Source organism: Alosa pseudoharengus, unplaced genomic scaffold, assembly GCF_046254945.1.
Source record: "Alosa pseudoharengus isolate Yale_2024_CS ecotype anadromous, Long Island Sound unplaced genomic scaffold, YU_APseudo_1.1 YU_APseudo_1.1_scf_10, whole genome shotgun sequence".
NCBI lineage: Eukaryota > Metazoa > Chordata > Actinopteri > Clupeiformes > Clupeidae > Alosa > Alosa pseudoharengus.
In genome coordinates, this window is record NW_027468565.1 from 36,570,805 (window position 1) to 36,594,220 (window position 23,416).

The 23,416-nt window shown below is 42.6% G+C and overlaps 1 protein-coding gene across 5 annotated transcripts; it reads left to right on the forward strand.

Moving 5' to 3' along the window:
• The first annotated feature begins 4,788 nt into the window (after nt 1–4,788).
• On the forward strand, nt 4,789–22,495 carry rassf8a (Ras association domain family member 8a). Of its 5 annotated transcripts, none has more exons than XM_076271314.1 (8): nt 4,789–5,062; nt 9,216–9,291; nt 9,582–9,800; nt 13,016–13,275; nt 14,258–15,132; nt 17,890–18,027; nt 19,243–19,387; nt 21,169–22,495. In XM_076271314.1, exons 4-8 carry the CDS (start codon nt 13,173–13,175, stop codon nt 21,288–21,290), a joined length of 1,383 nt encoding a protein of 460 aa, XP_076127429.1. In that variant the 5' UTR covers nt 4,789–5,062; nt 9,216–9,291; nt 9,582–9,800; nt 13,016–13,172; the 3' UTR covers nt 21,291–22,495. The 5 variants fall into 5 exon arrangements, with proteins under 5 accessions (XP_076127429.1, XP_076127456.1, XP_076127435.1 ...); XM_076271341.1 differs by having other exon boundaries at nt 9,582–9,680; XM_076271320.1 differs by lacking the exon at nt 9,216–9,291.
• Nucleotides 22,496–23,416: the final 921 nt, after the last annotated feature.

Genomic DNA, 23,416 nt, shown 5'->3' on the forward strand with positions numbered 1-23,416 from the left:
TACCTGCAGAAGTGCATACATCTTGCTCAAAATGCTTTTCAAAAGCAATGTTTCAAAAGCAAGTATTTATACCAGCGAAACAGTCAGTGCAATCAAAATGACAAGTCCTGACACCATGTCAGGATAGTCAAACTGTTGTCTTGTTGTCTTGTCAGTATGACACTTTACTCTAGCCTAAGTATTTTCTAATGAACATGTGTAGCACTATTTTCTATTTCAAAACTACAAAGTATAAAACCACAAAACAAAGGCTTTTACATCACTGTGGAAATGAAAAATGACCAATATGATGTAAAACACCCCTTGGTCAGAGCTGTGCACCACTGTACATCTTTCTATACATCCTTACTTCCCTGTCTGTCAGGACACATATAGGTGGGTCTCAAACAATTATAATGGAAAGTTCACCCCCCCCCCCCCCCATAATTTATTTCAAAAAGTGGATCTTTCATATATTCTAGATTCATTAGATATAAAGTGAAATATTTCCAGCCATTTTTTGTTTTAATCTTGATGATTACGACTTACAGCTCATGACAACCAAAACAGTATCTCAAAATATTAAAATAAAGAAGTTATAATACAGAAATGTCGGTTTCCTGAGCCTTTAAACTCTTAGTCTGGTTCAGTAAACACAACCACAATCATGGGAAAGACTGCAAACTTGGTAGTTGTCCAGAAGACACTCATTGACACCCTCAAGGAGGGTAAGCCACAGAAGGTGGCCAGGGTGTTCCCAGAGTGCTGTATGAAAGCATATTCATGGAAAGTTGACTGGAAGGGAAACGTGTGGTAGCAAAAGGTATGCAAGCAACAAGGATGACATCTCACTGTGATCAGCAGCACCGGAGCGCCAAAGGGAACTGTGCTCTCTCCAGTCCTGTTCACCCTGTACACATCTGACTTCTGCTTCAACACAACACCGATGCAGATGCCACATGCAGAAGTTTTCTGACGATACTGCAATTGTGGGGTGTATCAGGGACGAGCAAGAGGAGGAGTACAGGAACCTGGTGGAGGACTTTGTGCAATGGTGCAAACTCAATCACCTTCAACTCAACACTTCAAAGACCAAGGAGATGGTGGTGGATTTCCACAGGTCTAAGCCCGCTCTGCTACCAGTCTCCATTGATGGGGTCAATGGGGAGGTGGTAAGCAGCTACAAGTATCTGGGTCTCCACCTGGACAATAAACTGGACTGGTCAGCCAACACTGATGCACTACAAGAAAGGGCAGAGCAGGCTGTACTTCCGGAGGAGGCTGCGATCCTTTAGTGCAGCAAGCTCCTCAGGATGTTCTACCAGTCTGTTGTTGCCAGTGCCCTCTTCTATGCAGTGGTATGCTGGGGAGGAAGCACAAAGAAGAAGGATGCTGGGCAACCTGCAGGCTGGTAAGGAAAGCTGGCTCTGTAGTGGGAGCTGAACTGTGGGAGTGCATCACTTCAATATCTGACAAAAGGACCCTGAACAAACTGATCAACATTTTGGACAATGAGTGTCATCCACTTCACAGCACTATTGTAAAGCAGAAGAGCCTGATCAGCTGGAGACTTCGCTCACTGCCTTGCACAACAGACAGACTGAGGAAGTAATTTGTCCCCAGAGCCATTGAACTGTTCAATGCTTCACTTAAGGGAAGAGGAGAGATAGACTTCTCCGCATAGTCTGTCTGGCTCTCCACCCTCTCCATGTTTGGGTACTGTCTGTCCACTAGCCACTTTTTACCACTGTCTGCCTCACTGTTTGCATGCTATATTAGCACATATGCATAACCCCTCCCTCCATCCCACAGCCGGATTGTGGCCACACTTATACCTCTACTTAAAGCAACACCAAAGAACGTTTCCTCTGTCGCACGCACGCTATTTGTTTATCCAGCAACGGCTTTGCAAATAACTGTCCATAGACAAGGTAGAATATGTTGCATGATTTTATGAAAGTACGATGTATTGCGACATCATGCAAGTCAAATTTGTAGTTTCTTATGTCTCATTCCATCGAACTACAGATCCGCTACCCGATCTGGCAAACGTACATAGTGCGGTTATAGCTGATAGAGGGCCGCGAAGCGAATGCAGAAGTGCCGTTCACCCTGTTACGAGTTGATGAACCACTGAAAAAATTTTGGAAACATTATTTTAAGGTACAAAAAACTCTTTGGTGTTGCTTTAATATAGTTATATATATATATATTTTTTTTTTTTTTCTATAGTTTTTGTTACTCATTTGCACCATCACCATGACACCCACTCACACAGAGCACCTTACCTTACTATGCACAGAGAATCACAGGCTCAGTCCCTGCAGTCATTTCAAGCACCTCATGATTAATCACCCACTATGTGGATACTGTTTTTAGACTTAGATTTAGTGTTATTTATAATTTGTATTTTAGTATATTCTTTATCTTACTGTCCTTATTGCTTAGTTGTGTTTTTTTATATTATATACTTTTAATTACTTTTTCTGCTGTTAGTGAATGTTGTGTGTGATGTCTGTATGCTACTGAGACCTTGAATTTCCCCATGGGGATCAATAAAGTATCTATCTATCTATCTATCTATCGATCTATCAATCTATCTATCTATCTATCTATCTGCCTTGAGAGAATTGTCAAGCAAAGTCGATTCATGAACTTGGAGGAGCTTCACAAGGAATGGGCTGAGCCTGGAGTCTGCATCAAGAGCCACCACGCACAGATGTGTCCAGGAAGTGGGATATAAATGGCTCATGCCTAGTGTCAAGCCACTCCTGAATCAGAGACAAAAGAGTGTCATGCCTGGGCTATAAGGAGAGACAGAACTGGATTGTTACTCAGTGGTCCAAACTCCTCTTTTCACATAAAAACAAATGTTGCATTTCATTTGAATATCAGGGTCCAATCAAGGAAGAGTCTGCAGGGGAAGAGTGGAGAGGCACAGTTTGATGTTTTCACAGTCAGTGATAATTTTGAGTGCCATGTCATCTGCTGGTGTTGTTCCACTGTGTTTTATCAAGTCAAGTCAATGCAGCCTTCTACCAGGAGAACGTCATGCTTTCATCTGCTGACAAGCTTTATGGAGATGCTGATCTCCTTTTCCAGCAGGACTTCATGCTTTCATCTGCTGACAAGCTTTATGGAGATGCTGATCTCCTTTTCCAGCAGGACTTCATGCTTTCATCTGCTGACAAGCTTTATGGAGATGCTGATTTCCTTTTCCAGCAGGACTTCATGCTTTCATCTGCTGACAAGCTTTATGGAGATGCTGATTTCCTTTTCCAGCAGGACTTCATGCTTTCATCTGCTGACAAGCCTTATGGAGATGCTGATCTCCTTTTCCAGCAGGACTTGACATCTGCCCATAGTGCAAAACGAACTGGTTTGCTTACCATGGTATTAGCTACTGTGCTTGATTGGCCAGACAAGAGGAAAATGAGAAACAGCAAACCCAACAATACAGACCTTAAGGCCTCTATCAAAGCAGCCTGGGCTTCCATAACACCTCAGCTGTGGCACAGCTGATTGCCTCCATACCGCACCACATTGATGCAGTAATTTGTAATGACACAAGCTATGAAAAAAGGCCAATTTGTTTTATGGGGTAGAGCTATTCAGCAGAGCAGTATAGCAGCATTTTGAGCAACATGCCATTAGCAATTGAAGATAATAAAAAAAAACAGCAGACATGTGTACAAACTCAGTTGCATGGACAGTACAAAAGCACTGCTATTTGTTAAAGATGGGGGGAAGTGCTTTAATGATGTGCACAAGTGATAAGATGATATGAAGTTTGAACAAACAGTTTTGAGAATTTCAATTCTGATCTGAGAAATGCACCAAAGCAACTGAGAAAAAACTAAGTTGTGTCGGGTCTTTTCAAACTTATGTCACAAGGGGTCAGTATAGGCACACAGTTAATTTCACAAATCTTAGCTGACTGGGAAGACTAGGCCTATTGAAACTTCACACAGGTCACATTTACATGGGTGTTGTGGTTACTTTTAAAAAGAACTCCTGTGGATGAATGTAGTTGCAGTAAATCACACACATGTTCACCAAATCTGGTTGCAGTTAGGTGTTGCAGCCTACATTTGTCCATGCAAAGCACATTGAATTGCCGGTTTGTAGATAAAACGGCTTTACATTTGTACATTTCATCTTAATGTTTCATTTTAAAAGTAGCCTTTGTTCTTGTAAGCATAGCCTACTGTTTTGCTTATGTAGGCTATTAGTCTACTCAACAGATGCGGACGGGGTTGTTGTCAGGGAGGAATCACTCAATGCAGTAGGCCTATTAGACATAAGGCAGTATCCCTATTTTAAATGCTAACGGTGAGTCTATCTTTGAAGGTCAAAGAACGGGGAAAATAAATCCCTCAAAAGTAATCTCTCACAAAATCACATTTAGGCCTACACCACTAATGCTTGAGGGACTATTATAGGCCTATTACAACAAGGAGAAACCACTCACTGACACGATTTAGTCAATTCAGGATGAAAGGTTTTCATATTTCCGCTCTATTATGTATTTTAAGCTACAGAGAAATCGAGAATAAAGCCATTAGGCTAAACGACATTTGTTATGGGGTTGGCTCACTAAATTCAGAGCTTTAAAAAATATGAATTCACATAATTAGCATACTGGGACACAGACCCTCAGGCTTTGATTGATGTCTCCAATGTATAGGCTACTAAAAATCAATCTGGGAGAATGTGCTTTGAACGGCACATTAGCCTACAACTTTAAAATAGTCCATAATGCCTTGCGGTGTCTCTGTAAAGACAAGCGAAATGAGAGGACAGTTTTTTCCGCTGCTTGGCAGATTGTGGAACTGCATCCTTTTCAGCTGCGATGGGCAGAAACTTCGCTCGCGTGAAAGTCGTCTGTCATATGCTGTGGTCAGACGCTGAAACATCCCCTCGGCAATTGTACTAGTTCTCGTGATGGAATCAACAAACAACTTAGGCTAAAATAGTCGATACCAACAGCAGAATTTGTGTTCACGTTAAATCAGTATAGTGACTAAATCGAGAGCGACGTTAAACGGGGCTGGTTGTTTTCCTCGTCTTTGGAGAAACGAAGGTAAGATTATATCTCGTGTCTTATTATAATGGTTGAACCTATATATCACACAGTACAGCATATGTTACGCCCATTAGTGAAATGTGTTTGAAAAACAACTTCAGGGCCAGCTAGGTAGGATACTAGAGAAAAGACATTTTCGCTGAAAACTTTGCCATCTTAGAAAAAAAGTTTTTTTTTCATTGATGGAAATCCTGTGCACTAAGGTATTATGAAAAGATAGCGTACTTCATATTATCAAAGAATAGTGTTATGCTTGGTGTTTGAAATAAGATTCCTAAACAGTAAATTTCTGTTTTGTCAATTTCATGTTACTATTTGTACAGAAGGATTAGAGCATTTTCTACTTTTTAACTAGTTATGAACTGATTGTGTTTTTAAAGATCATTGCATTATTACAGCCATTGACTGTATTCATACATCATTTATTTTCATAATTCAATATCTCCAGAAAATCCCAACAGTCTAGAAAATAAATGATCTGAAGCCCCCATTGGACCCAGCCACCAGCTAAATGTTTGGATGGATGGTTTTGATAAGTTCAGCAGTTAATGCACACTAAACTCATGTTCAATGTTTTTTGGTGGATTCCAATGTCACTTCGGCATGATGATGTGTTTGTATGATACCACTCTTGAGGCTGGCACTTCAAAGTCAGTCTGCATCTCCCAGCCATGGCAAGAGAACAAAGGCGGCATTATGCCTTTGCTAAACATGCTGTCCAGATGTTAGCCATTTTGCCATTACTGACCTCCTGAATCTGGGAAGGGACTAGTTTATTAAAACATTTCTGCCAATAAGGGGATCCATAACAGGACCGGATAGATCAACATGAGCTAGGCACCTCTGTTGACCCCAGTCTCCCATGTGAACAGATACACCAAAACAACCGCTTTGGATGGTGAACTTCTTTGTGATATTGAGATACACTATGCTGTGCACAATTGCATGTCTCTCCTAGATTACTGTGAGCTCCCTGAGAAAAGTATCCCCATCCATCAAAGCCTTAACTTCATATTAAACACACACACAAGTGAGTAAATGGTAGGCCTGCCCTACAGTGTGAACTTCATGAAAGAGAAACAATCTTGATCCCTGGGTGTTGGACACATATGTTTAGCGCCTTAACATGAATAGAGGGATGATCATGAAGATAAAGGATGAGGATTCAATGAAGAGCTTTGGATATTCAGAGCACCTATCCCTCCCCCTTCAGTACAGCATCCAGGGAGTTAGCTGCATGAGGGAGGTTTTGTTTTGCATTGGGCTGTAGACTACTGCCTGTGCCATATTAAAACATGAAGCAGATGTGAGTTTACCCTCACCTGGCTGCCAGGGTCATGTTTTCTGGTACTAAAGCTCAGCTGTCTGTTTTGCTTCAAATATTCACAGTGAAGTTGCCTGTAGGATTCAAATAAATGCAATGAGTTGATATCAATAGTAAGCAGTAATACATATCAATAGTAAAAATGTGTCATTCACATCTACATATATTTGACATTTGAATGATCTTTACTTTGAGATTATCTGTCACTTCAATCATTAGTCTCACCTCTCAATCCTCTACTCCTGAAAGCACTGTAAACCTATATAGTAAACCTTTGAGCGTCTTACTGGTTGATGTAGTTGCTTCATGTTGGCCTTTTTAGACTGGCCATGATTCACATCTCTGTTCATATTTCCCATGAAATCAGACCCTAAAGATTAGGCCAATGACTGAAGGCTTACGGCTTTTGTACAGGGCAGGAATGCATTCTTTTACTGTTGTCAGTTTATACGGTGCAAGACCAAGGTGTAAGCTGATAGATAGACCAGTTTGTGCATGTTTGTTAACATCCTTGACTGACAATGAAACCCACACCTTTTATGTCCAGAGAGATTATCTATGCTATCATGTGTAGGTTCCTCTCTCTCCCAGTTCTTTTTTCTCTGCCTTTGATTTGATAAGTGGTAGGTTTTCCTAAAGCGATACTGGGTCTTAAGCCAATCGATAACTTGCATCCTCTCAATCATGCTCAAGAATATAAATAGGCAAAGATGTTGAAAACAGCCTGTCCAGTAGTTTTGCTACCTGGATCACATCTACCCTTCCAGGATCCATCACACCTTCTATTGCAGTAGTGAAAGATGTTACTGATATCTGTAAGTAGCATTACTCTGACTGTCCTTAGTTAGGCAGTACTTGTCCTAAATTAAAAAGAGTTGTCTTTTACAAAGATCTTAAACATCAAGGTCAGATGTCACACTTTGTCAGAATGAAGGGAACGGCCCCACCTTGCTTGGTCCAAGCAATGGTTCTCTCTTATTTTGTATTGTATTGCTGATAAGGACCTGACATGTTTGGAAAATCTTCTATTTACATTTTGATATTAATTAATGGAGCCCTACTTGATGTACCGGTATGTTGTAGAGCATATGCTATGTGAAATGCCCTCTTCATAAATAATAACAGGACTTTGTATCATTTCATATGCAAGGGCCTTGCAGGGGCCAGCACATTTGATGTACCCTTTGCTGTATCTCATTCCCTATTGGGCTTAAACATGTAATTCCAGGGAGAAGAGTCAAGGATACTAGCCTGACTCAGACAGATAACTGCTTCCTGCTCAGTTTTCCCCAGAAATGGATCAAAGACTGTTTCTAAAGAACACTGCATGGAGTTCACCAGTTTTGAGCACCTCTTGACCACCTTTGAGCAAGTAAAAATATCCAAAAGATGTAGTCTAGAAGTTCAGGGACTAACATGGTGGCACTTGAGTTCGGTGATTAGATAAAGGCTTATTCGGTCACTTTCAATTTCCTACAGTTCAGTGTCCATTGTGAAAATGACATGTATAGAAACTCTTTCCAATGGAGCACTGCTGGATCAGAGTTATGACTGCATCCAACCCGGCTAGTTCACGAGTGTACTTTTCCACTCACCTCAGGGGGTGAAAGGGAACTGTCCTTTCCCAAAATGGGTAGGACTAACCTGTGCTGCTCTGTAGTGGACAAAATGTCCATAATGAAGCTAAAGAGAAGTGCTGTAGGGTACATTTCTTTGTCTTAGGCATGGATCACACTGACCAACGGCAAGCGGCAAGTTTCCTATTGTTCTCTATGGATTGGCAGCGGAAACATAGAGACCATATTAGGCATGGATCACACTGACCAGCGGCAAGTGTAACGCAACGCTCAGACCATAATAAGCTCTATCTCGTTCCTAAGTAACACAAACGGTTTGCCTAAACTGACAATTGAATACGCTCGTGTTGCGCTTTGAAAGTTGAACCAAGTTCAACGCTCAGCTTGTTTAACGCTAGCGTTACGCTAGCATTGCCATGGTTCCGCTGCAGAACCATAGAGAACAATAGAGAACCTGCTGCTGCAGAACCATAGAGAACCTGCTGCTGCAGAACCATAGAGAACAATAGGAAACCTGCCGCTGCAGAACCATAGAGAACACAATAGGAAACCTGCTGCTTGCCACTGGCCAATGTGATCCCCACCTTATTGTCCACTCCACTGTCTACCTCATTCACTGCTCTGCTATGATGTATGCCTTGGTTTATATCTTCGTGAAGACAAGCAATGCCTTTAATGATGTAGAATGAAGAACCAAACAAGCAGGCATTGATGAACTTCTGGAAAAAGTAGAATTCAGCTTGTGGATTTATTTAGGAGCGTTCAGTTTTTATAAACACACTTTTACTATGTAGGCCACAGTCTCACTAATAATTAGGCCTAATGCACATTCGAGTAGTCGAGTAGTCAACGCACTGTGAGCGATTAAAGAAATCCAGGTGTCCAAAGTCAATAAATGTGAGCCTCTCCGCAGGGAGGGAGGGACTTGGACTGAACGGAGGCTCGTGAAACTACAGAGGCTCCGCTTTGGGGGGTGGGGGGGGTACCACAACCCTAAAATCAGAGGCGGCTCTTTGTGTGCATGAATCCATTTTGTGAGACGTCTGCAACCAATTATGGCGCAGTGCATAAAGGGCGGGTAATTGTATGTAGCCCAGCAGGAGGGGCAATTGGAATTAATGCAACTGTGAAAATAGATTGGGAGAGATTGCAAAAACAGAAAGCTATTATAGTTTTCAAAAAACATTTTGGATGGATAAGCATTAGTTTGTATAGGAGGGGATATTTACACTGACCTTCTCCTCCACAGGATTGCTGTTTTTCTAACGGATCTGCCCCCCCCCCCCTTCCTTAAATGGTGCCCTGCTGTTGGAGAAAAAACAAAGGTGTGTTTATTCTGATAGGAGAAAGAAGTAATAGGAGCTATTCATGGACCAAGTAATTAAAGGGCTGTGTTGATGCAGTGTTTGTCTCTGAGACACAACACCACCATACTGCTTCCTCCAAATCAAAGCCTAAATGGTGTTATTGTCCTCCTTTTTTTGGGGCCTTTGTTTATTACAGCCACAGGTAATGCTTAAAATACATGGATATGGATACTCCATCTCAATGTTCCTGCACCATAAAGATATTGAATACGTTTAGGTAAATATCTCTATTTTTGTTCTATGTATAGAGTGCTAAACTGGAAGCTGGGATATCCTTAATGCTGCCTGCATGCCAACACCGTGAGGAGCCCAGAGCAGGAGCCCAGAGCAGCCTGCCGGAGCATATGGTTCGTTGTTTTTGCTGCAGTGATCAGGGGCTGCGCAGTGTTTGCCAGTGATCAGGGGTGCTGCCGTCTGCGTCGGGGCTGTTAGCTGTGGGAGCAGATTTCTCTGTCCACACCCCGTGGGTAAGTTTCTCGCACCACTCTGACAGGTAGCGAGGGACTCTTTTAGATCTCCGTGTGTGTTGCTCAAGAGGAAATTCCTTGTTTATTCTGAGGTTGAAAGGTATTATGGAACCCGAGGGTTAATTATGCATGTCTCAGGATAAATAATCCACCACTACTCTTCTGAGCAGAGAGTGATATATGTGAAAATACGACTTTGATCTCTACACACTTGGCCTCAAAAATTCTGGAGCAGGAGCCATTTTGGGCAGGGATAGACAGCCCTTTTTGACGAGTGCTAGACCTTTAGACTAGAGTAAACTTTGTGGTAGCAGTCAGTGACATCTGTTCCTCAGTCAGTGCGATGCAAAGGTGTGAAAGAACTCTAAAGGCTACCCCTCCTGTTCCTGTCTTACCATGGACCATACTGCCTTCAGGGACAAGACCACCCACGTGCAGGAATGGATGAAATCCAGAGGCTGCTTCTGCTCTCTTTGCCTGGCCGTATTCTGCTTGATTTGGAATGTGTACTCAGCATGAGACGTGCTGATCCACTCACTTTTTGATCAGTTTCTGCCATAGCTGACTTTAGACATATAATATGATGTCTGACTTTGACAAACTATAGGCTAAACTGGTCGAAAAGACCCCTTATGGAAAAACAACATGGGGATTCATTTTATTCATATCCCATGTTACACATCGTATTGGACTTCATTCTCAAACATCCTGCTGCAAAGTATTTTTTAATCATCATTATTAAAATTTTATTATTTCTTTTCATTATATTTTCAGTTATTGTCACAGTGTAAAATATCATATTACACATAAGATATTCATTTTCAGGTGCAAACAGACAGAATAAGCTTGTCGGGTAGGTCATATTTGCACACTCTAGATAACCTATACCTATATATAAACTCTATATGCAGAAAAGAGGAGCTTGACTGAAAAGGCAGTCCTATGCCACGTCATATCATTACATGCTTTGATATATGGACTGACGGGAGAAAGAGCAGGTGAGATGGTGTGTCATTGAGATGTATGTGTTTTCAGGATTACGCTCGCAGCTCTGTTCGAGAACAGTTGAGCTGGAATGACCATGGCCTAGTTTGATTGAGTCGCGTGCCCCTAAACTCACGGTGACTAACTGTGATTTATAGCACAAGTGCACGGGAGCTCAGTAACCACACACATGCACACACAAACACACACATACACACATGCTTTCTCTCTCTCTCTCTCTCTCTCTCTCTCTCTCTGTCTCTCTCTGTCTCTCTCTCTCTCACACACACACACTCTCACACACACACACACACTTCATTTCACACTCTTTGTACATACATGGTAGAATTCATTGGGCCACTGGGGTCTTTCTTTTAACTATGGATGGAAAAAGGTCAAATGGTCAATGGTCGCTCTGTGCGAAGAAATTCCCCTAATCCTGTTGGTGTGACTCAGCCGCCCTGTTTCGTTCTGCTTGTGGCCCGTTCCATTTAAGGGCAGTGAGTGCATGTGTTTGAATGAAGGACAGGACGACAGCGGCTCTCTCCGCCATGAAACCCAGGAATAGAGATATCATCTGCTGGAAACCATAAACAGAGTGAGGAGGAGGTGGTGCCGCACTCTGCCATCTGCTTTCTGAAGGAGGCCCAAAACCAGATTTTTCTTTACAACCGTCAGTCCTGCTAAACGAAAGGGATACAACTTTTGAAACCATGAATGTCAGAAGACTTTAGAACACCATGTTGTCCGACATTTTTTTTCTTTTCACTCGTGACTAAAATACTGAGTGGAATAATTTTGTTTGCGGTTAGATGTTTACCTGAAGGGTGTTTATATGCCTGCTTCTGCGGTATCCTACTTTCAACGGTGCATGCTCTGAAATGTTATTAAATGTCAGCAACCAAGAAACCTCACGACGAAATAGGCAGCTGGTACTTTGAAATACATAAATACATAAAACATTTAGTTTTTATGTATTCTTGGCTTGTCCATTGAAAGTTAAAATGAATCAGATGTCTTTCAAATATTACGCCATCAATCTTGCCTTTGTGTTGACGAATACATGACAGTCGGCAGTCGGTTAACTCCAGTGTGCTGCACGTTGTTTATGTGCACATTGGTAATCACACTTGCTGTAATTAACACTCTTAGGGAAACACTTTCCAAGGAAATCAAGTGTCTTTCCTCCTCTCCCTCGTGCACTTGTGGAGACCAGCGGACTCTGTCAGTGAGTGCCCTGAGAGATGGGCTACTTTTAGCCATCCCAGGTCCCTCTACCCTGCACACCTTCCTCCCACTGCTTCCTCCCCCAGTGCCCCTGGGCCCCCCCCCCCCCTCCCCACGCCCAGCGCTCCAGAGGAAACTTGGCTAAGAGTACCCCCCTCTGGCGCTCAGGCCCGGGCCCCTAAAACCTTCCTGTTCATACAGTAAAGATGGGAGGGACAATATGGCCGTGTCCAGCTGGTCCCAGGTATCCCAGCAGGCCTCGGCTGGCCTGGCCTTGCCCGCCCCAACCAACCGTTTGCACCTATTCTTCTCTCCCCTCTGCCTCACCTATAAATAGAGCCAGGTTTTGTTAGTGTGAGGCTCTGTGCATGTTTTGAAAGCCACTGTAGGATAGATTTTGTTTTTCTTTCACCACGCAGCAGAATGGTCTGATGACAGCTGGGAGGTGTTTGCTCTCTTTCAAGAAAGTTTCCTCATTGTTGTGATTTAAATCCTAGAGGAAATGTGAGGAAGGAAGTCTGTTGGGCTGAAAGCATACAGAGGTCTGTTGTTAAGACTGCTGAGGAGTTTCCTTTAAAAAAGAGACTTCCTGAATGGGAAAAGTGGATGATGCACAATGAAGGGCTTTTGTTACCCGGGGACAGATGAGGTCTTCACTATTGTTTTTGTTTGTGGTTGTTTTTCTCTCAAGTACAAGCTCCATCGAACATGAAAGCCATAGCAGCCATTTGTAGCAACTGAAGCCAACTTCAATACACAGTCAGTCATAACACACCTATTGTCAACTAATCCCAATCCATTTTTTAAACTCAAGGATACATAAAATCTTAACATGCCTCTATACACAGTCAAAAGTTAATTGCTCAGAGTGCTTTGACAACTTCTAAGAGTATATGAAAATGTGTCTGGAGATAGTATCAAACCAAAGACATCCCTGCAGGATGTGAATTATGAGTAACAACATGTTTGTAAATGATACGTCTATGACTCCTCTGCACTTCCAGTTGCTGTTGCTGCCGACACATCCCTGACCTCATTGCCGGCCAGAGGAGGGGTCAGGAAGGAGAAGAGGGGAAGGGCTGCTGACACAGCCCTGAGGCCTTGACTGAAATCATGGGGGAATGAGGGGGGAGGGGGAAGACCCAAAGGCCCTGACCCAGGATGGAGCTCAAAGTGTGGGTGGACGGCATCCAGCGTGTCGTCTGTGGTGTCACAGAGGCCACTACCTGCCAGGAGGTGGTCATTGCCCTGGCCCAGGCTATAGGTACTGTATAGATGACAAGGATTACTATTGCCAGTGGTAGCTGTTGTAGTTGTGCTGGTTGTTGTTATTGGATTATCTCACTGTTTCCTTATTTATGAGATCACTGAGCCTTTTGTAAATGATATTAAGCCACCGAACGTTAACCATGCCTTTGATCATAATATAAGTGGTTTGTTTCTGGTGTTCTGACCTTTTAAATACGTTGAATTTTCCAAAAACATCAATAATATAAACTCTGGGTACTTGATTCAATTACTTTGCAGACAATGTGTTTTGGTTAAGCAAGGTTCTCTGTCAAGCCAAATTCCAAATGAGACTGTAATGGCAGTGGAAAGCCGTCATCATCTACCGAGTCTGCGGTCGTCTATAAGATCAGGGGGGAAAGTTGAGCTCCACTGAAATGGTGGTTCTGGTCCAAATGCGATTATGTGCCCCCCTCCCGCTCAAAGTAAGAGAAGCCGTTGAGCTGCGAGTTCCAGCTGAGATGGAAAATCTGACTCATTCTCTAACTCAGGAAGGCCGTCACATACTGAGACACCCCGTTGCTATTCCAAAAGTCGGCACTTACTCACCAGCCATTATGGAAATGAAATTAAATGAAAACATTTTATCTTTCAAATCTTTCAGCATTTAGAAGAGAAGAAGTAAGATCAAGCACATTAGGGCTTTAAAACATCAATCTTTCAGTCTTTTAGATCCTCAGAAGCTATAAAGTCGGCAGTATTTCAATTATACATGTATGCTTGGCCTACAAAATGGCTTCCTGTTCCTTTAATACCCTGATTTTCTGATATCTTAATTATGGCCAGATTACATATTAACCACATACATATTAACACAAAACCAGGCCACAAATAGAGGCAAGTAGCCACATATAGACTGCTGAGATAATTTCCTTTCTTTTTTGAATGATGTACTGCATAAATCAGTTCAGCTCCCTCTAAAGACCATAACCTTAACCTGTGTATCTATGTCTCCATAGGGCGCACCGGGAGGTACACTCTGATTGAGAAATGGCGGGACGCAGAGCGCTTCCTGGCCCCGCACGAGAGCCCCGTGGCCTCGCTGAACACCTGGGGTCAGTACGCCGGCGACGTGCAGCTCGTCCTGCACCGCACGGGGCCCTCGCTGACCGAGCGCCCCCCGTCAGAAGGGCTGGGCTCCCGGCTGCCCGAGCGCGGCCCCCACAGACAGAGCCTGCCGCCCATGGCCAAGTTCCGACCGCAGGGCAGCCTCTCGCTGCGGCGCCGGGAGCCCAGACGCAAGTCGCTGACCTTCGCCGGAGCCCCACGGAGCCTCCGGGACATCCTGAGTGGGGGGCGGCCACCTGGCAGCACCGGCGGCAGCGGCGGTCACGAGGGGGAACTGAAACGGCAGGCTGTCGTATTGAGTAACGGACACACGCCTGCGTCTGGCATGCTGCAGCTCTCCGGGAGCCGTGCAGAGGACCTGACCCGGCTGATCCGTCTGCAGGGGGAGAAGCTGGGGATCCTCGGGCGTAGGCTGGAGGCCTACGACGTGGAGCTCAGGACCTGGGGGCAAAGAGGGGAGTATGTTGGCGGCGGTGGGGGCTGCGATGCAGCGGGCATGGCGGTGGCAGCGGCGGCTGAGGAGATAGCGTGCCTGGAGAAGCGTCTACGCAGGAGCGAGGTGGAGATGGAGGAGGAGGAGTTCTGGGCGAGCGAGCTGGAGATCGAGCGGGAGAGCGAGCGGCAGCTGGACGACAGGCTGCAGGAGATGCGGGGCCGCGTGCGGGACTGCGAGGATGACCTCAGGCAGCGGCTGACGCGGCTGCAGAGTGTGGAGGCTGGACTAGAGGCCGAGAGGACGCAGCTAGAGCAGAAAGAGTTGCAGCAGGTGGGAAAAAAACTCTTAATAGAGATATGGTGTTTTCAACCTTAATGTAGGTGGAATAATATGATAAAATACCACTTTGATGTTTTGATATCAGAGCCATCGGAGATCTGATTCCCACTTCTACAACATTTGAATTTGATATCTGAAAATGAGAAATGAATCGTAGTGTCCCATTTTTAATAATGCCAAGGGAATGCATTATTCAGTCAATTAATTACTAATTAATTGTCTTGCAGTGTATCATTTTAAAAATAAAAAAAAATTAAATTTACATGTATTCATTTAGCAAATGCTTTTATCCAAAGCAACTTATATATGTCAATTCTATAACTTATATATGTCAATTCTATAACTTATATATGTCAATTCTATTTCAAGAGCCATTATCCCCAGAACAACTCTGGGTTAAGTGTAGGGCTGGGATAAACGATTATTTTTTAAACGATTAATCTAGCGATTATTTTTTCGATGCATCGATTAATCTAACGATTCATTTTTTCAGTCCGATTCGATTTCGATTCGATTCTATTATCGATTATCTCCCAATTAATTCACTAATAGCAACTTATATATGTTTATTTACATATCTGAATGAAAAAACATGAATTCTTTAACATTGCAATATATGTTTATTGCTCTTAAGATTCCAAAATAAAAGACTATACAAGTGCAAAGTAATGCATTCTTAGTCAGAGGTAGCATTCAATAAAGTTCAGTAGTGTATGTCTAATTGAGTGCCTGTCATTTTAAGACGTTCGTGTGAGAATCTAACATTAACACAGTTAAAAGGCTGCTGATGTGTGGATGCATTTCATAACGTATTTAGTTCAAATAACGGTTCGTACTTCTCCTTTGGACAAGCACTTTTGTGTCTTGGAAAACACTTTTCCATTTACATCGGGATTTTGCAAACATTCAGAGTCAATAAAATGAGCCTGAGTAACAAATACAAGCAGCTGCAAGTAAGCATGCTAAACTTGACATCCAAACAGTATTCTAACGTTAGCTTTGAGATACTGCTTGATTGCATACTGTAACTTAACTTAGTTTAGTCTCCTCAATGTACTATGTTGTGATAAGACCTTAGCAGAGTTTACCTTAACTTTAATGCTGCAGTTTTGAACAAATTTGCACAGCATGGTCACGATGCTAAGCGGATTTAATAGCAATTTAGCCCACTGTGTTCTATGCAGTGCTTCTATGTGGCAAAAACAATCCTTCAACAATCATGAATAATTTGTTAAATGCACATGCAGAGGAGGAGCAGCGGGCTCGTTACGAGAGAGAGCAGGCGGGGCGAGGAAAGGCTGTGTGAGTAAAAAGTGCAGCTCAATGAAATTATCTTATCTTTAATTTAAATAGTAGGCCTACAACATAGTACATCAATGTGTGGTGGCCGGTTTTGATTCCGTGGTGCCCAGCCACAGATTAGTCAACGTATGGAAAACACTGAAGGTGTAAAATTTAAAATATTTAGCAGCACATGTTATGCTTGACAAATCGACGCTCATATTTTGCGTCGACGTATTTTTTGCGTCGACGTCATCGATTACGTCGACGCGTTGTCCCAGCCCTAGTTAAGTGCCTTGTTCAAGGGCACAACGGTGGAAGCCGAATTGAGCACACAACTTTTCTGGCTACTGCATGGCATGCTAGCCCAGCTCCTTAACCACTATGCTACCACCACCCTTGATATTACATATTTAGTCTAGTTACCCTTAGAGTTACCTCAGGACTTGAGGGTGTGCATTCGAATGTTTGCCTTACTCAGTGCACATTTCGGACGTATCACACCTGTGGGAGTTTGGTCAACCTGTTGGGAGTTCATAACTCTGGGGTTGCACAGGCCAAGCCCTGAGAGCTTATCTCCCACGTTTTCATAATAGCTTTGGAATTCTTACTTGTTGAATTGTAAACCTTCTATTACAAGGTGGTCAGGGTGGTCAACAGATTTTTGATCATTGTTTTTAAACTATCAAAATCAGTTGTTTTATGAAATATGTATGGGATAATGTATAGAACACCGGTCATTACTGGGAAAATAAGTCCCGACAGGGCGAACCGGACCCCGACGCGCAGCGGAGGGGTCTTGTTCCGCCCTGAAGGGACTTATTTTCCCAGTAATGACCGGCGTTCTATACATTATCCCGCTTATTACACGGCTACTTGCCAAAACGAAATAATAAACTCCACACGATATGACTTTAACCTACATAGCCTAGCCTATGGCATTTGCTGAGAAACAAATAGTTCGCATCAACACACGCTGAACTTGAATCAAACATTCTTTAGAACACAGCGGATCAACCGTCTGCTTTCACTTTTGAATGAAGTTCCAGTCCTTGCGTAGTGATATGAAAGACGTATCAGAAGCACAAAACCCGTTGCCATTGACAGCGGTAATTATATGTTTGCAGCGGTAATTATTACGTTAATATATTTTTCCGTAGAACTTTGGGAAATCCCATTCAAGCCAATGAAGCATTCTACTTGTCTTGTGAAGAGCCGTGTAATAAATGAATATATTTTACCGTAGAACTTTGGGAAATCCCATTCAAGCCAATGGAGCGTTCTACTTGTCTTGTGAAGAGCCGTGTAATAAAAAACAATATTAGGACCTGATATCCCTTAACAGTTGAAATTGATGAATATTTTGAAGCTTTGAGATCTTTTCAATTTCACTCATACAGAGAAAAAAAAACACTAAATGTAGAAAAAAAGGAAAGCAACTCTCTTGTTTGTGTCCTACCTGTGCAGGTGAGTGAGGAGGAGCTGCGTGTGCGTCTGCAGCGCATCTCCCTGGAGCTGAAGCTGCAGACGCAGCACGCCGTCCACCTGGAGAGCAGCTGCAGAGCGGTGGAGCGCTCGCTGGGCCAGTGTGGGAAGAGGCTGCAGGTGAGGAGGATGCACACAAACACACACACACACAGACCAAAACATATGCGTGCATACTCACAAACAGAACACTTTGAAATGTAAACACACAAATACACACACACACGCGCTGTATACATACAGTACATACATACATTTGCGCATACAGTGCAACCAGAAAGTTTTCAGACCCTTTCAAGTTTTCTACATTTTGTTATGTTCTTGGAATTATAATAATTAAATGGATTTAATTATTTTTTTCCATCATCAATCTACACAAAATAGTCCAATACTCCAGGAAAAAAGCAGGTGTTTGGAGTGTTTTGTAAATTTAAAATAAAAGACTGAATTATCCCATTTATATAAGTATTCGGACCCTTTGTTATGACTCTTGCAATTGAACTCTGGTGCATCCTACTTCTGTCAATAGTCCTTGAGATGCTCCTACAACTTGACTGGAGTCCACCTGTGCCTAAATAAATTCATTGGACATTATCAGGAGAGGCACACATCTGTCTTTATAAGGTCTCACAGTTGATGGTCCAAGAGCATGGTAGCCTCCATCATTCTCAAATGGAAAAGATTTGGAACAACCAACAGTCTTCTTAAATCTGGCCGCCCAGGTCAGCAGCTGATTGCCTGGTTTCTTCCACACACGCTGTTGGGAATTGTGGCCAAATAGTTCAATCTTCGTTTCATCAGACCATCAGAGGATTTTACTTCTCATGGTCAGAGAGGCGTTCAGGTGTTTTTTGGCAAACTACCGGTAAAAGAAATAGCTTCCGTCTGGCCACTCTACCGTAAAGGCCTGATTGGTGGAGTGCTGCAGTGATTGGTGTCCTCCTGTATGTTTCTCTCGTTCTCACAAAGGAACTCTGGATCTCATTGGAGTATTGTGTGTAGATTGATGAGACAAAAAATGAACTGAATGCATTTAAAGATGAGTCTGAAACATAACACAATGTGGAAAACTTGAAAGGGTCTGAAAGCTTTCCGGTTGCACTGTATACACACAGGTATGTGCACTTCCCAACATGTCCCAACAAACAGACAGACCCACACACACACATACAGCAGAAATATACACACTTCACCACTGAAATTCTGAAGGACAGTGCTGATACACAAGGAGATAGTAAATCCCCAGCCCCCACCCGCCCCCACCAAGGCCTCTCTCCCCCAGATGTTTGAGCTCACTCTCCTCACATCATCTCTCATCTCATTCTATCTGCCCAGGACAAGCAGCATGAGTTGGAGCAGCTGACCAAGGAGCTCAGGCAGGTCAATCTGCAGCAGTTCATCCAACAGACAGGCACCAAGGTCACCGTGCTGCCTGTGGAGCCTGGCGAGGAGGAGGGAGGCCATGCTGCGGAGAGCTCAGGTACACCCAACACCTCACACACTTCCCTTCCTACTATGCACACATACAAGCCTTGTGCCTGTGCAGGGGTAGATTTTTATGGTTATGGCATTTGGCAGACACTTGTCCAAAGCGACTCACGTTATATGAACACTACATTACCATTAGTTAAGAATTATAGCTTAAAATAAAGTTGAAAAGCCTACATTAAGCATAATGATGATAACAACAACAACAACAGCAACACAAACAATATCAATATACATTAAGTATATACTGTATACTGGCTAGAGTCATTACACATACCTGCAGTGATTCCTATAACCATATTTATTTCCCCTCAGAATCAAATTATGCCCTCTGAAGGAAACAAATGATCGAATTGTGCTGCAAGCAAGGTTTGAATTTACTGCCAACATCCACAAGGCATGACCATCATAGGAATCCACCACCTGCAGGCAATATGCCACTGTTGTGTCTTTATTGGTATCCTCATTTGTTGTTATAGCTGGACAGTACTGCAACATAAGGTCAGAGTCTAGGACAGTCCTGAAGTCATCTCAGGACACCCGTGGGATGGTGTCTGTGACTATTTTTTTACACCTTGCAAATATAACCTGCCTGATTATATGAAGGTTTTATGCATCAGGTTCTGTAAAATCGTAAAAAAAAAGTTTTGATTTTGCTTAGCTTCTTTTGAAATTTCCTGCCACTGTTGTTTGGGATATTACAAACACAAAGGACTGGTGCAACTCTGAAAAGATGTGATGCTAGGTGAATCTAAGCACAACCCACGTTCACTCTAACTCACACACATACACACACACACACACACAAACACCTACAGGAAGTCTGCTCAATCTGTGCTTGCAGCACCGCCGGTTTATATCAAGAGAATCGTTCTTCCCTGCCAACCCTCCCACCGGCTCACTGCTGAGCGCGAGTTAGCATGTCCGCCAAAGCGTAACATGTATTCCCGCCTCCTCCTGTGTCACTTCTGGTCTCTCTGGCAACGGCTGCCAGGAAACGGTCACTCACCTCACTGGTCCTCATCAGAGACACGGAGCACTTACTCTGATTGACTTTGGGAGACATAAAAGAGGGATAAGAACAGCTTAGAGCAAGATAGAGAGAGAGAGAGAGAGAGAGAGAGAGAGAGAGAGAGAAAAAGAGAGGGAGATGAAGGAAAAAGAGTCCTGTTGAAAGCAGAAATAGGTCTAGCTCTTTTGATTGGTATATTGAATTGTTGACCCTCTACATGTCCCCTGCCATGAACAGCAATACGCTTCATTCCCAAACTAGATGAAGCTTTTAACTGTGCAAATATGCAGTGTATGGTCTGTTTCCTGAGGTAAGGTTGTCATAACTGTCCCTAGTATAAACCCAAACATTGTCATCAAGGAAGCATGTTCTGGTGTTTTTGATCGTTGGCTTCTAATGGTCTGGCAGGAAATATGTTTTATATCAGATGATGTCATTGTTGTTTAGGCAACTTCCCACTGGCAGTTGCATTGCCTCTTTGCTCCAGACTGACAACCAGTGGTTGGACATGGAATTGCATATCCTGAGCAATTGTGTACTGGAGTATTTGTTTTTTTATCACAAAAAGTACCAGAAAGTATCAGTTCTTATGATGGTACCTTCATTCATTTAATGTATGACTAACACTTTTGACTTTGCTGCTTTGTTTGACAAATTCTTAGCCTATATCCCATTCTTTCTATATGATCATCTCTCCTTGTAGATTTCTGAGTCTCTGAAATGTCCTTATTAAACCTGTCTGTCTTGCCCTCTACCCTCAGATTTTGCTGCCTTGTCTGGTTCCCTGAAGCGTCCTGGCATAGCCCACCCCATCCCTGGACACTTGCGTGTCCTGCAGAGTGGTCTAAGGTCGGCGCTAAACCCAGAGGGTATCTATGTGTGAGGGCTAGAGGACACATCCACCCCTCCCAGTCTCCTCAAAAGACACCAGCCTACACCCCAACACCACAGACGATTGAGTCCTCTCGGGGGCCATGTATTATTTGGAGGTGGTGGCGTTCATGGGAATGCTACAGTGATCAGAGTCCAGCCTTTTGTAGTGTATAGGGTTCTGTTTGCTACACGCCCAGTTCTGAGAGAGATGTTGATGAGGGCATCTCATCGTCCTTTAACTTGTGCTCTTTCTGTTTGCTGCATTGTTTATCCACTTAATCTGCACATTATATGACCACACACAATCACCACAGCAGGTGATGGGTTGAGATGGAGGTAATAAGCACATAGTTCACCTTACCGCAAAGGTTTTTCTCACCAAAACATTCCTCTCACTTGCTGAGACCTTGAAAGCATGGAGAGGCTCACCTGGATTACAAATGAGGAACTGTGGAATATGTGAAATACCTCAGATAAAACTCTATTTCACTCTATGGAAGAACTGAATCATGGAGAGGTATTTCAAATCATCAAAGCTACAGAGAATAATTCAGATACTGCATCAATGCAGACTAATAATAATGCAGTTGAAAGAACAGAAAACACAGTTCCTAGAGGAAATTGTCTCATTTATTTTCAGAAGAATGTGATTGTGTAAATGCTCTCTTGTGCACTTGTCCTTAATGAAATCAGGCCAAAGACCAAGGAAAGCAAGTGTTAATGTGTTTATATATCCGTAAGCCATATCCAACTGCATACTTGCAGATAAACAGCAATAAACAATGTGTGTGATTGGTTTGCTCTCTTTGTGTTTTGCAGTGGAGTTCTAAATATTTTCAAGGCTCTAGTAATCAGTCTGCAACACATTCAGTGCCTTATGTTTGTGTAAATCAAATCAGTATTACACAATTGTCATTTTTAGATTATTGAACAATGTAGCAGATGATGGCTATTTTGTAAAGCTCTGACATTCATTTGGCAAAACAAAGCACGTTTCCAAACCTCTGCAGTATTGAGTCTGTACAGTAGTCTAAGTACAGTAAGCCCCATAAGCATTTTGTTTCAGAACTCAGGAGGGATGTGTCATGAAAACAGTGGTATATTAAAGAGGCAGAGGCAAAGGTTTGTGGCCTTGTTGCATGCCATTTTGTTTACAGTTTAAAGCAAACAACTGAAAATTGTTACATACAAATATTTACATTTAAAAGAAAAAAGTCAATTGAGAAGATTCACCACTGCTTGTCAAATGTGAACACACTTCTGGCTTCATGCTCTACAAATCACTAACCTTGCTTTGTAGTCAGGGTTCTTACACATTTTCCATTTCAAAATTCCATACTTTTTCCATACTCAAATATTCAAACTTCTCGGTAGATTTTTCTGACCGTATTCTAGATATTGTCAATGGAGTGTTCTACTAGCATTGTGAAGAGCTGTATAATAATGTTTATTATTAACTTGTTAGCCCTTAGAAAACACTTGCCCATTGTTGGATACTTTTTGATGGGGAAGTGCTGTGTTGGAAGGTGCACTCACATTTGATACACCATACTACATATGTTGGAGACTAGTGCACTGCTGGCAGAGGCCTCAGAAATCACCGTAAACAGTATTATTTGTTTGCAATAACAGTACAACATAATTGTATTATACATTTTGACTCTAAGCTATACCACTGCTAAGCATATAGTAAATCCTTACATAATATTTCTTAAAAACCCCAAAGCAATGATTGTGTTGAGCATTGCATTTGTTGTGTATCTACCATTGTATGTGTATGGGCCACGTCATCAATGTATTATTTACTATTATTATTATTATTATTATTGTGTCTCATTTGGCAAAGTAATCTGTTGCTGCATGATTAAGCCACTTTTGTGTTTGCTGTGTAATGTTTCCAGTGCTCTTTCATATTGGCTTCCTCATAACGTGCTGCATATATGCAAGGAATGTAGGTGACTTTGTTTTTCAAAGCCAAACATACATTTAAAGCTAAGCTAAAATTACCATGACTCTATTTCACCATGTTGTTTGGAGATACCTAAGAGTGTGTTTATTTATTTATTCAGTTGCTCAGTTGTTTTATAAATAAAGACACTTGTTCACTGCTCAACCACAGCACCTGTGTAAATGTTT

What these genes read in the sequence shown, in the direction of transcription:
- rassf8a (XM_076271314.1), top strand. Translation starts at nt 13,173, where the DNA reads ATGGAGCTCAAAGTGTGGGTGGACGGCATCCAGCGTGTCGTCTGTGGT. An exon ending in AGCAGAAAGAGTTGCAGCAG is followed by an intron (nt 15,133 to 17,889) that starts GTGGGAAAAAAA and finishes CTACCTGTGCAG; the next exon opens with GTGAGTGAGGAGGAGCTGCG. An exon ending in AGTGTGGGAAGAGGCTGCAG is followed by an intron (nt 18,028 to 19,242) that starts GTGAGGAGGATG and finishes CTATCTGCCCAG; the next exon opens with GACAAGCAGCATGAGTTGGA.